The sequence below is a fragment of the Parus major genome, chromosome 1 (genome assembly GCF_001522545.3).
Source record: "Parus major isolate Abel chromosome 1, Parus_major1.1, whole genome shotgun sequence".
Taxonomy (NCBI): Eukaryota; Metazoa; Chordata; class Aves; order Passeriformes; family Paridae; genus Parus; species Parus major.
In genome coordinates this window covers 104,988,992-105,002,744 of record NC_031768.1, presented here as the reverse complement: position 1 = coordinate 105,002,744, position 13,753 = coordinate 104,988,992, and the positions used below count along the sequence as shown (strand labels likewise).

Genomic DNA, 13,753 nt, shown 5'->3' with positions numbered 1-13,753 from the left:
TAGTTTTCAAGCTATATGTTTACAGTTATTTCTTTTGCTTATACTCTCAAGAGTGCATAAATAATTTTTTTAATAGCCACATGATCTGTAACCAACTCTTTACTTAGCTCTACATGTGTTATTTACAGAAAATGAACAGCTTTATCATTAAAGTCAGTGATAAAGGAACCATGTTAAAAAATCAGATTTATTTGTGATAGATTTCAAGCTACATAGCTGTCAGCTCTGATTTACAGCAAAAGTATAAACTAAAAAAATAAACCTGAGCGTTTCAGATATAAATTAGGTTGATTTAAAAAGGCAGGCCAAGCTTGCTGAGGAATAAAAGAACTATTTTCATCAATCTGCTGTTTCCTCTGACTTTGTTATGTGATTTCAATTCTTCTCACCCTTGTGTTTCTGTGCAGACGTCAGCCTGTGAGCCCTCCACCCCCTCCAAGGCCCATCTCCCCACCACATACCTATGGGTACATCTCAGGGCCCTTGGTGTCTGACATGGATACTGATGCCCCAGAAGAGGAGGAGGACGAGGCAGACATAGAGGTTGCCAAGATGCAGAACAGGAGGCTCCTTTTGCGTGGGCTGGAGCAGACCCCTGCCTCCAGCGTCGGGGATTTGGAGAGCTCTGTGACAGGCTCCATGATCAATGGCTGGGGCTCAGCCTCTGAAGAAGACAACATCTCCAGCGGGCGCTCCAGCGTGAGCTCCTCCGACGGATCGTTTTTCACCGACGCCGATTTTGCACAGGCTGTGGCAGCGGCTGCCGAGTACGCCGGGCTCAAAGTAGCCAGACGGCAAATGCACGAGGCAGCAGGAGGTGAGTTGTCCTCTGCCCGATGGGAGAAACAAAAAAGGTGGCCATTGCAAAATGAACCTGCCCACAGGCGCTTTCTGAATTCCTGTTCTTGGGAGGTAGGAGTCAGGAAGAGGCAGAAAAGGAGTTTTGGTGACACGGTTCAAAGAAATTGCTGCTCTACATATTTTTCATAAGTAGTTCCTAGTTCTTTGGTCTTACTGATCATGGACAAACATCAGCCTTGCTGGTGGATTTACACTCCAAACTGAATGAGAGGGGAAAAAAAAAACCAATTATAGAAGTCTGTCTTTTCCCAGTACAAGGCTCCCAGTGTTTTCAGTCACTCAAAGAGAGATTTAGTCACTCTCTGTTGAAATGTTCAAAAAATAGTAAACCTTTTTTTGAGTTGCATTTTAATTTACAGATTATGCATATGCAGCAGGGCCTTATGCATATGTTTGTGTTTCCACTTTTCCTTTCCCCTGTAACACCACTGAACATATTTGAACATGATATTTGAAATATTTCATTGTTACAACATACTGGATACTAGTAGCAGTGGATATATACAGGTAATCAGTAACCTTACTAAGCCAAATGCATATTGTTATACTACATCTAAAGAATAAGAATACAGGAGGCTGGGATGCAGGTTTCAGGCAGCTCCATGAATGTTTTGACAATCAATCCTATTAAACTGCCAGACTTGGAGAAGCGGTACTCTGTCACAACTGTGTCCACCCTGACTCCACAGATTTTCAACATTCCTCCCATTTCTGACATCCTCTCCCAGTTAACAGTCCTTTGTTTCATTTCAACACAGCTGTTCATCATGAAGAGTGAGAGGGGAGGTAATTTAGTAATTCTGGATGAAATCCTGACCAATTGAAGTAGGTGGCAAAATTCCCATTCATACCTACGGGGCCAGGATTTTAGCAATTTTGTACAAATAAATTCCTATAAATATATTTAGAGACATATATTTAGAAAAGGTCTTTTTAATCTGGTTGCTAATATTTTTGCAGCAGTCAAGTTCACGTTATTCAGTGGTTTCTATATATTGGTATTGCGTGTGCCTGCCTGCATGTCCTTAAAATATGACACTTCTTACCTGCAAATAATCTATAATAAAATGCCAGCCCTCCAGCCTTGATGTATTCCTGAAAATTCACTCGAAGTGACCGAGGGGATTCTGTACCTGAGACCTGCTGATCACTTGCTCTGCCTCTGTCAGGGATGACCTCGTGTGGCCCAGGCTAGGGGAGGGGAAACCTGAAAGGGAAACTATGCTCTTTGCAGAAACTGGCTGGGTGGGAATCCTGCTTGTGCTTGCCTGCTGATGGATTTCGTGCTCCTGGGGCAGGAGCTACCAGCTACCAAGCAGCTGGATAATTTCTGTTCAACCAAGCCAGCCTGCCTAATGATAGGATAGCAAATGCTTCAATTTAGTTACAGCTCATTTTAAAACTGGATGAGCTTTGTTATTGTTCCAGCAGTGTATTTTTAGGTTTTGTACAGCTAGAGCATTCTGATGTGAAAAGAGAAAGTCTTATTTTAGGTAAGAAAAATAATTGTTATTGTTCCATAACCATTTGCAGGCCGTAGACATTTTCATGCATCACACTGTCCCAGACCCACCAGCCCCGTATCTACCGACAGCAACATGAGTGCTGTTGTAATACAGAAGGTCCGACCTGCCAAAAAGCAAAAACACCAGCCAGGACATCTGCGCAGAGAAGTCTACACAGATGGTGAGTCCACTGCAACGGGTGAAAGCCTCACTGAACCTTTCTAAATATGCATTCAGCGCGTGTGCGTGAAATTTTTCCACAGCGATAATGCTGTGTTTCAGAATCCAGTGATTTGTGTTTCCTGTTGCTAAACACACTGAACAGTTTAATCATTTTAAATGCCAGAGTTCCTTAATACAGTACGTTGATGCTTCCACTCCAGAGCCTTGCACCTGTTTTCTATAGTGTCCTAATCGGCTAATTACCCTCAGTATTTAAGAGCCCAGATAGATTAAATAGTACAGTCATTGAGAATAATGCGTGGTTAGGATTAAAATCTCCGTTCACGTGACTGACTATTAAAACCTTCAGAATTAAAACCTTCTTTTCTTGAAAAAAAGCAACAATTCACCATCCAAATGGTGGACAGCACAAATCAGTGAATTGTATTCCCGACCACAGCATTGTTGCAAGCGGTTACTTTGTGAGTGAAAGCAAAATCTAATCATCTTCTCTCGTGCCTTCACACACAATATCAACTCTTGCTGAAAAGGTAGTGCTTGTATTCTCTTGGGGGTGTAGGATGATAATGCAAACATTGTGATGTTGTCTAGAGAGAGCCTTTAATGAAAACGCCTCAGGTGGTGCAGCTTTTATTAAAGCACTGCCTTCCAGTTGTATAAAACAATCCGTGGGCTTTGTTGGAAATTCACGTGAGATAAATTCCCCAAGACTTAACCCATCTTGTCAAGTTTGCTGAATTTGCTAACAGGAGGGAGATGTGGGGGAAGGGGAGGGGAGAGGAGGGAAGGGAAAAGGAAAGAAGGGCAGAGCTCCCCACCTCCTGCTTCTCTGCAACAACAATCTGATTAGGACTTTCATTACCAGCCTGAAATTTTTCAAAGAGGGGCATCATTTGCCATTATCATATGAAAGGCTAATATTATAGATCCTTATCCAGGGTTACAAGAAGGGAGTTTTGAACCACTTCTCCCTGTGATTCCTGCCACTTGACGAAAAAATTTAATACAAAGCTCAAAGCACGATGAGCAGAAGTAATTTAGCAATGAGTGGTTGTCCGTGCTATTATCTGTACTTTATTCCGAGTATTTTCTCTCAGTAGCATCTATCTGATATTAGGCTGCGTTAAATGCTGGCATGACACAGTGCACCTGGGCCTCTTGGCTTGTGCCCAGGCCCCTTCTGTCAGTAAAACTGAGCTGTTGGAATATTATCTGATTTCAAGAGGTTATTACAGTGGTTTTGTTCATGTTTGCTTTTGTGAAAGGACAACACAAGGTGTAAATCCCAAAACTGTACCAGAAACATTACATTTAAGAGACTCTTGTAATGGCGTTTCACAGGATTTTATTGACATTTTATCAGCTTTTATTCTCTTGAAGAGAATGCTCTGAACTGAATAATTGGCAGACCATCAAGCCTCAATACAAACAGAATGGCTAGGACATCAGAAATAAATAAATAAAGGTGTTTTATGTGGCCATTTGCTTCTAACATGGGGATAAATAAGAGATGGGCCTGTATTTGATGAAGGGTTTTTGTGAAAGTAGTTACACAGAGTTAAATCATAGAGCCATCGTCATTAGATATTGCAATATAGATTTGACAGTCATGATCAATATTTGTTTTGTGTTATGTAGCACCTGCTTACTTCAGCATATTTTCTAATTAGGTAAGAATTTCCACTAACCTCTTTATAGTGCAATATAGTGTGGTCATTCAGGGAATAGCAAATTATGGCTTTAGTTCCTGCAGATCTAATAAAATCCAGTTCAAAGGCTGAAGGACTTGTTTGGTTTTGATATTTTTTTTTTTAATTATTATTTTTTTCCCCTCAGTCTATTTGCATAAGCCTATTTGGAACCTTACTGTAGATTCCAACCATTTACTTTATAGACACATATTGTGTCCCTTTAGAATTAGCTATAAAATAACATACAGCAATTGTTTTCCTTAGGTGGAGAAAAGTGATATGGATGCATGAAGGAAACATTTAGGCACAGTTGACCTTTCTGAGATATACTTAGTTTTTTATATAGGCTTGAAGACTATTATTTGTCTTTTTTTATAAAGGAGTGCCCAATACAGAGTTACTTTTTTCTCTTCATAATGAGTGAACAAAAATGTGTTTGTAGCAGTGGGGGAATAAAAAGAAGAAGCATTCAATAAATACTAAAAAGAGAAAAAGATATTCTTTCATTACTTTCTCAGCCTCTAAAATGGAATTTTAAAGAACTGCATATAAAGAATTTTCTACTGTTTCCAAATTATCTGAATTAGTGCTTGCTAATACTTCTATGAAACACAAGTGTAATGAAGAATTTAAATGATTAGTTGACAGGAAGGATATGTAAATAAATTGAAGATTTTCATTAATAGTTGAAAATGCCAGTAGTATTATCAACAACAATATAGATAAGTCTTTAAAAGTTCTCTTTTATTTTCTTCATACAGACAAATCTGTGAAAGAGGTTGGTCTTTCTGAAGGTGTGTTTGTTACTAATGTAGCAATAAAATGCCTACGACTACCTATTTTTAAAGTAGAGTTCTCTCTGATGTCTCTGCATTGTCCAAACAGTAACAATTTTGTATTTTCTGTGAGCATTACTTCAAGTCAGTTGCTACTTTCTGTGGGATGGGATTTCGGCTCACTTCTTTTGTTCCCTGACAGTCATCCAGGCAGTGAAATGTTCTTCATATTTGTTGCTAAAAATCTTTGCTCAGTAGGTGGTAAGGATTAAAATGCATGAATTTTTAATTGCTCTTCATCCAGACTTTTAGGAGAGTTTACTAAGAATGCATTGCAAGAACCAACTACCAGATGTACCCTCCTTTTCAACCTTGACTGACCTACTTACATATTTAATTTAGAAAACCAAACTTTAAAAGAATGTGTTTGTCTTTTCTAAAAATGTATATGGGAGACTCTCTTCTGAACTGTCTGGAATTTATTTGTCAGTTGTTATAAACCTTAAAATTGTAAACATTTCAGTAAAAAGGATAAAAGTACTTTGCCATTGTTCTGATTCAGTAGGTCTTTCAATAGAAATTATGCCATTCACAGTTCATAGGAGATTTTAAATCCCAATTATTCTTTAAATCTCTGAGTGAGAAAAAATACGAAACAGTTTTACGACTGACTGGCTGAGACTGTAACTGAGTTATTTAGCTGTGTTACCAGTGACATGATGTGAGGGCAGCTGAATTTCTCACAAAAGGCAGTTGAACACCTGCCAAATATTCCTCGAATTTTCACTTGGAAATATTAAGCCTTTATCCATGCCAACAGCATTTGTACTTTTGTCTCCCTCTGCCTGTGCAGTACAAAAAAATCTACTCCATATGAAGCAGATTTTAGCAAGGTACAGAATAAGTAAGAGTGCATTTCTTACTCTGCTAAAAATCAGCTTGTTATTGAATTATAATAATTTTCAGATGCTTGCCCTCTTCTCAGTCCTTACTTCTGAGTCCATTATGAGGTAATTTGTAAATACCAAATTTTGAGGGAGGTTTTGTGGAATGAAAATTGTTGTGATAATTATGCAAATTTACATAAAAGCAAAAAAAAAAAAAAGCAACAGGCTGCAGCGTTTATACATCACATTGGGATTTGCTGTATTAATTTGTTCATCCAATTACTGTGTACAGTGTGAGCCATGTTTCTTGAGAGACAAAGCATGAAAACAACTTCAGTAGGTGAATAATAGCTCAGATTATGATGATGTGTCTGGAAATCTTAAATGCTGTCTAAGGTTTTTTCATGTCAGGATCAATCTTCAGTTTTGCATACCAGCATGAACATGCAATAGACTAAAAATTCACTTTGTCTATTAGAGAATGATAGAAGGGCCTAAGTTGGAAGGAAGCCCAAAGGTTGTCTGGTTCTAACCCCCCTGCCATGGCCAGGGACACCTTACTAGACCAGGTTGCTCAGAGCCCCATCCAGCCTTGTCTTGAACACTTCCAGGGATCTCCTTCAGTATTGCATCAAATCTATACCCTGTTTTCTTCAGGGTATGACTGAAAAATCTGCAGCTTGGTAGAGTTTAAAAGAGAGAGTTGCCTAATGAATCCTAATTCCCTCATTAGTCACTACTTAGAATTCATCTTTTTGTGCTTATTTATGGTTTCTACAGTTTAGTGTAAAATTAATTTAGCAGATTATTTCTCCTCAATACTGTTTTGCTTATGCCATGGTTCCTGTGTGTGTTCTCATTTATAAAATGATCAGCTCTCCTTTCAAAAGACACCTATGGAAGGTTTCTCCTGTATGGCATCCATTAATTGTTTGAGTTACATGGGAAGCTGGATAGCAATAATACATAGACATGAATGAAACATGTGAGCACAGCTGACCTTTAACAAATACTTCTGAGTTCTTTCTATTGGTTTGATGTTGCTTTGTGATTTATTTTTTATTCTTTACAATGGAAGCTTCCATTTTGCTTTTCATAAGTGTGCCAGTTTGTACTCGAGGAGGCAGATTGAATCTGGATTTTCTCTGTGATCTGAGCTGTTAAAATAAATACCACAGGGGTGTAATAGTGTTGACCTCTGAAAGGGATTTTTTTTTTTCCCTCTGTTAAGGATTCTTCTCAGTCAGAAGTACTGTGTTATAATGAATATTTTTATAGTTTCCCTGCAGGTTGCAGAGATGTTCTTGAAAGTGAATATCAGTTTTCTTTAGTTATTACTGTACCATAGAGCTACTGCCAGTTTATGAAACTTCTTATATCAATGCATCTTCCCTTTCAATAGTCAAGATTCAACACCACTTTTTTCATTGTCCTGTGTAGCTGGATAAGGTTCTTGAGCAAAGTAGTTTGTTCCAAGCTATATTTTGTAGGCTGCAGGAATGTTCCTTCCCTTCAGTATTCCTTCAGCCAGTGCACTGCCATGCCACATCTGCTGGACACTGGCTGCAAGGGTGGCTGAAAAGGCTGATGTTGGATATCTACACTCCCTTTACACCAGCAGGTTCAAGAGAAGGGCTGTTCCATGCTTTATCATAGAGAAAGTGAGTGGAGCACGTGAGACACAAGATATTGCATTGTCCTGAGTTCAGCTGGGGTAGAGTTAATTTCTTCTCAGCAGCTGTTACCATGCTTTGTTTTGGAGTTTTGGTGTTTAAGATGGCTTTTTACTAAGTCGTGTCTATCCTCAGTAAAAGACTCTTTTTTTGTCTTGTCTTATTCTTTGCCAAGCAAGGAGGTGCACAGAAGAAACTGGGAGGGAGCATAGCTGGGACAGGTGACCCAGACTGACCCAAGGGATATTCCACACCGTGGAACGTCATGTCCAGTATATAAACCTGGGATTTATGCAGAAGGGCCCATCTGGGTTCAGGAAGGGGGTCTGGTATTGGTCAGTGGGTGGTGACCAAATTGGGTCACCAGTGGGTGGTGAGCAATTGCATTGTGCATCACTTGTTTTTTCCCTTCTTCTTCTTATTGTTGTTTACTATCATTGCATTATATTACTTTTATTTTCAATTATTAAGCTGTTCTTTGTTCAACATGCAAGTTTTACTTTGATTCTCCTCCCCATTCCACTGGGGTGAGAGAAGTGGAAGGCTGAATGAATTGCTGAGAAGAATTTAATCTCCAGCTGGGCTTAAAACCATGATGGTCTTTTTTGTGCCCAACATGCACCCCAAAGGGTTGAGAGAAGGACAAATCCAACCAGAGTGTGTTAAAATAAACGCATCTGTGGTTCCAGAAGCCTACATTTCTGAGTCTGAATATCTTCATCCACTTCTGAATCAGTGTGTCCTCTTCCAATTAGTGTGAATTGTGCGTATAGCTTTATTGTGAACTTCTTTTGTATTTGCACTTCCTTGCTTGACTCCTATATTTTTTCCTTCACATTTATACTCCACAGAGCACTGCTGTATCCTGATGAACATTTTACATATTCTAGTTTTATGTCCTAATGCAAGAATACAAAAATATAATGAAGTAAATTACGTGTCCTTTAAAAATATTGTAAATATTTTAACATTCAAATATTCAGAATTTTAGAACCCTTTAAGCTGTGCTAATTTAAAGAGACAAATCCAGAAGTCTTTGTGTGTCTTTTCTTCTTTTTCTGTTTTTTTCTGAGAGCTTATTACTTCATTGACTGACTGTGCTTTTATTTAATTTCTTTTTTTTTTAATTTGTCATGACATACCCACAGACATTAAGGATATATGTGTGTTATTTTAACCTACTGGTTTAAAAGAGGATTGCAGTAATACAAATAGTTTATCCCTACATATGTCAGCAATGATTCACATTCTTACATCCCAGCCTGTTTGCTGTAATGCTCGCTACACTGAAGACCTTGAGCAATTGCAGCACAAGCTGCTGTGTTCTTGAATAGACTTTGCAAACAATTGCAAATATCAGGAAGGATATGTTATTATCCTTAACTCTTTGTTGATATCCATAACTGATACCTTAATATCCAAGAGCCTGAAGTTTATTGCAGTTTTTGGTAATGATTTTTAAGAAAATATTGTGATTTGAAAAGGCAGGGAGAGGTCATTCTTTATGTTTTCAAAGCTCAAGGTTTTGGAAAAATACCCATCAGCAGTTTCAACAGTAACATAATACTTTTTGGGGTGGAGAGTGGAGGGCAGGGGGAGGGCAGAAAGTAAACAAGAGCGTCTGTTTCTTCAATTCAAGTCAAATATTATTTCTCAATTTCACTAGTGTGTGATGTCATGGTAATTACTCTCCTCTTTCAACCCCACAGATCTGCCCCCTCCTCCTGTGCCCCCTCCCGCCATAAAGTCCCCGACGGCGCAGTCCAAGTCGCAGCTGGAGGTGCGGCCGGTGATGCTGCCCAAGCTGGCCTCCATGGACGCCAGGACGGACAGATCTGCGGACAGGAAGGGAGCGAGCTACAAGGGCAGGGACGGGGCGGAGGGCAGGCAGCATCCCGACGTGCGGACGGGCTCGGGGGAGCGCAGAGAGCCCCAGGAGCAGCAAAGTGACGGCAAACCGCGAGCGAGCAAAGCACCAAAACGAGACGGCACACCAGCAAAAAGTCATCTTCTTCAAGGTCATTCTGCCTGCTCGGGGTCTGCTGGGTGCTGGCCGCTGGGAGCTTTGCAGGCTGGTGACCTGAAACTAGAGCTGCTGAATTTCCACTGTTCATCATAAGTGTAGGGTTAATATGGGTCACATTGCAGCTCCTTGTTAGGGTAGAACAAGCTTATTACAAGCTTACAAAACATTCTTTTTCTATTTTGCTGCCCTTAGACCCATTATGTATTAAAGCTAATGATGAGGAAACAAAAAAGGAATATTCCTTAAAAGCTGTAAGGATCAGTATCCCTGGTCCTACCACACACTTGTAGTCTAGTTATATTTAACATATCTGTTTATAATCTGGTTTATAAGGAGACTGAGTGAAATAAGACAGTAGATCTGTAAGTCAGAAACTTAATTTTCCTACCAAAGGATCAGCACTTGGCCCATTTTGCAAATTTTGCCAACAAAAGGGTCGGAATGAGACCTGGTCCTGTTTCAAGAGTGAAAATGCCCTAGTAGTTGTGGATTAATTATAAATACTAACTCTCATAGCATTGTGTGAGCCAGACCTAATCAAAGTAATGTCTTATATATGGAAAGTTGTAAGTTTACTAGTTAATGGAACATGCCAAGACTTCACCAAGAGCACAGATTTATACAAATGCCTGGTTCTTTCTACCTACAGGTATTTAGGGATAACATCAGCAGTGTTTGGGTATTAAGCTGGTTAAGTGGGTACATGAATAAAAGTTTGATTACAGTGGATTGCTGTAGAGAAAAGTGATCAGAATGCTACCACAGAGGATGGTGGTGAAATATTAAAGCATGGCCACTGATTGTGTCTCAAATTCAGCCTAAGAAATTCAGGGTGCAGCACTGAGATGGAATGAGTTCCTTGTATCATACATGTGTTCTCATTTCCTCCTACTCTGTCATATCGAATATATACTACTAGGGGTGGGTTTTTTATCATTTTCCTGTAGAACATAGACCAGGAATCCTAAATTGAAATGAAATGGACACTAATCATGAATTAGTTTTTCTGTAGCGAACGTTTCCATGTAAAGACTATAAATTTCCTTGAGAAAGCTTCTGTACTGCTGCTATGGAAGCAGCATATTTCATGTTCTTGTCAGGCATCGCTTTAAACCTCCTGAGAATCAAAAAGTAAATCAACTGCATGCAGGAATTTTAGGTTCACAGTATCTCTGGGCTTGTAAATGTAACAATGTATGCATTTAATTATACAGAGGACATCCTGCCATATTCTAGACCAACGTTTCCAACATCAAATAATCCTAGAGATCCCAGCTCCTCCAGCTCCATGTCGTCAAGAGGGTCAGGAGGCAGGCAGAGGGCAGATCAAGCAAATCTAGCCCGAAGGAATGTTGCAGAAATGCAAGTACTGGGAGCCTATGAACAAGGAGAAGAGGAAGAAGAAGAAGAGATGGAGGTAACTGCAGCTGTAATACTGAAGAAGGCTACAATAAAGGAGTTTTTGTTTTTAGACAGATGCCAGGGAAAAACGCTTTTGAACCAGAAATATTTCTGTTCAGGAAAATTAATGCATTTATTTGTCCATTGCCCAATCCAAGTAAACAAACTAGAAATGTGTCAAAACATAAAAAACAAGTCATATGTAATATAATTGTCACCTCACTAAAACTTATGGAACAGAACTGGCAGAAATGCAGTACTTTAAAGAGCACTTTATTTTCAGTTTTGAAAGAATTTCAGTAATGTAAAGAACTAGATCATATAAGAACGCCATGACATTGCCTTTCACATCTTTTGACAGTTTATCATTCTAGATTTTATTAGACATTAAGATATGAACTTCCTGTCTTTACTTTTTTCTGCCTATTTATATTGATTCAATTTAAATACTGATTGTAAAAAGGGTGGCTAACATGCAGTCACACTGCTGTGCATAATTTAAAGTAGTAATTATCATTTAAAGGTAGCAAATCTCTAAGAAGTATGTAAAGCAAATTTTAAATAATAAAGGTTAACATGTAGTAATTATATCCTCTCTTTTTTAATACAGGAAACAGAAAGCTGAAGACAACGACATGTACTGTAACAGGCTTTTGAAATCTAATCAGAAAAAAAAATAAATCACTTAAGATGCCTCAAGTCTGATGATGTTTGACGCCAGAAATAATGTTCAGTGCAATCAGAGTGTACAATTTTTCCTTTTTCCTCATGCCATCAGAATGCTAGTTTTTGTTTTACTCTTTCTTTGTAAACCCTCCTCACTAGGAACGGCTCTTGCCTAATCCATAACGCTGAGTGCATCACCTTCGCTGCCCGAGGAGGCAGGGAAGCTGCTCTTCGAGGTGCTTGGGCCAGCTGCTGCTCCAGGATTAGACCAGAAAGGGATTCCAGGGCTGGGATTCCAAGGTTTCTCCCCAGCGAGGCGGCGCTCGGTGCGCTGAGCCAGTGGATAACGGCGCAAGGGCCACGGCAGCGATCGGAGGTGCCCAGAGCGAGCGTGGTGCACAACATCCTTTGGTTCTCGGGGTGTCACTGGGGGCTGCACTCACTGCAAATGGTACCTTGCAGATTTAACACAGACCCTGTGTCTTGTGTTCTGCCCATCTCTTGCTTTCGCAGATGATACAGTTTGACAAATTAAAGTAAAATTTAATTTGGGACAAGATGGCTCTTATTGTAAATATGTACTCATTTTAAACCCCTGTGGTACTTTGATTTGTCTTTCCATTTTCATCATTAAATACAGTCTTATTAAAAATGTCCTTTGGGATAGGCAGGAGGTAAGCCAATGTGATTGCTATTTGCCTAATCATAGCATGAGCAAGTTTATCTGAAACTTTTTTTCAAATTTTCAGCTTCAACACTGCTTATGAAAAGTAAATCAATGGACATTTTTAATAACGATTAGGTAATACCATCAACTGCTACTGGCCCAAATCTCAGACCTCTACTTGTGTCAATTCACCTTAAAGAAGAAGTGCCACTTAAAGAAGTTTTGTTTGATCTTGGCAATGAATTTTTTTGTAATGCACTGCTTATCTTTTTTTTTTTTTTTTGGTTTTAAAAGCACAATCACTAAACTTTGTTTGTAAACCATTGTAACTATTAACCTTTTTTTTTTTGTCTTATTGAAAATGTTAAGCATTTGTTTGGGATATTTTTCATTTTTTTGTTAATGCTCTATGTTTGTATTTGGAATATTTGAATGATGACAGATGGTAAAGTAAATGTGGGCCATAATCAAAACACTTCTCACTTTTCCTGGACTTACAGAAAATTACCAATTTTTCTGTGGCCTCTCTCAACATTGGATTATCATTAAAGCTGAAATAGAGGCATTAGTTGCATTGAAATTGCCAAATGATGTCCTCTGTCTGTAGATTTTTCTGATCTTTTTTGTAATTATAAAATTTCTTTGTCATTGGTGCTAATGGAAAAATGTGTGTTTGTTTATTGACAGCTATCAGGACTAGCCCCAATGAAAAAAAAAAAAGAAAAAAAAAAGTGTTTTGGTGTTTACCGAGGACTGAAATTTTTCATTTAGCTAATTTTTAAAGAAAGGTTCCATAGAAAGGGTGTGCAGTACTAAAGGAAAAATCCATGTGATTAATGTTTTCATTATGTTCATGTAAGAAACCTCATATTTTAGCCATAATTTTGCATACTGAGGATCCAATAATCAGAAAAGTAATTTTTGTCACATTATTTATTAAAAATGTTCTCAAATACATTATCTTTCCTGTGTAGTTTCTTGTGTTCCCTGGAGCATAATTTAGGGGCAACTCCAGTCTTATGTCTGTTGGCAAGAGCCAGGATCTGTTCCACTGAAATCACGCAGCTACAGTAGCATGAGCAAAGTGGGGGAGCTGGATGCAGCCTAGGATTTTACATAATTACTGCTGATTGCCTTAAAGATCTGATTTCTGGGCGCTTCATGGACTGTGATAATGAAAACTTCTCTCAGCCTGCCAATTTCCAGAGAGAGCTGATGAAGAAAATCTGTACCAACAAAAGCATTCACCTCGGGGGTGAGATACATTGGCTACAAAGGAAATAAGATCCAAATAAGTGAAGAGAATGAATGTTAAGAGTCAATAACAAATCTGTTGGGACCTGCACAAATGCAGGTTTCCTTACCTGCCTGCTGTCCTGTGCTGTAGCCATTCTGTGGTGGGCCATGGTGGAGTAGG

The 13,753-nt window shown here is 38.9% G+C and overlaps 1 protein-coding gene across 5 annotated transcripts in view; it reads left to right on the top strand.

Annotated features, from left to right (window-relative positions):
* The window catches only part of ROBO1 (roundabout guidance receptor 1), a 690,100-nt gene extending 676,804 nt beyond the window's left edge, over positions 1-13,296 (top strand). For all 5 annotated transcript variants that reach the window (XM_015640442.3, XM_019007725.2, XM_015640439.3 and 2 more), the window contains 5 exons: positions 408-817; positions 2,395-2,547; positions 9,286-9,594; positions 10,817-11,019; positions 11,614-13,296. In XM_015640442.3, the coding sequence (XP_015495928.1) occupies positions 408-817; positions 2,395-2,547; positions 9,286-9,594; positions 10,817-11,019; positions 11,614-11,628 (1,090 nt within the window). In that variant the 3' untranslated portion in view covers positions 11,629-13,296. The remainder of the gene's footprint in view (positions 1-407; positions 818-2,394; positions 2,548-9,285; positions 9,595-10,816; positions 11,020-11,613) is intronic.
* The last annotated feature ends 457 nt before the right edge of the window (positions 13,297-13,753 follow it).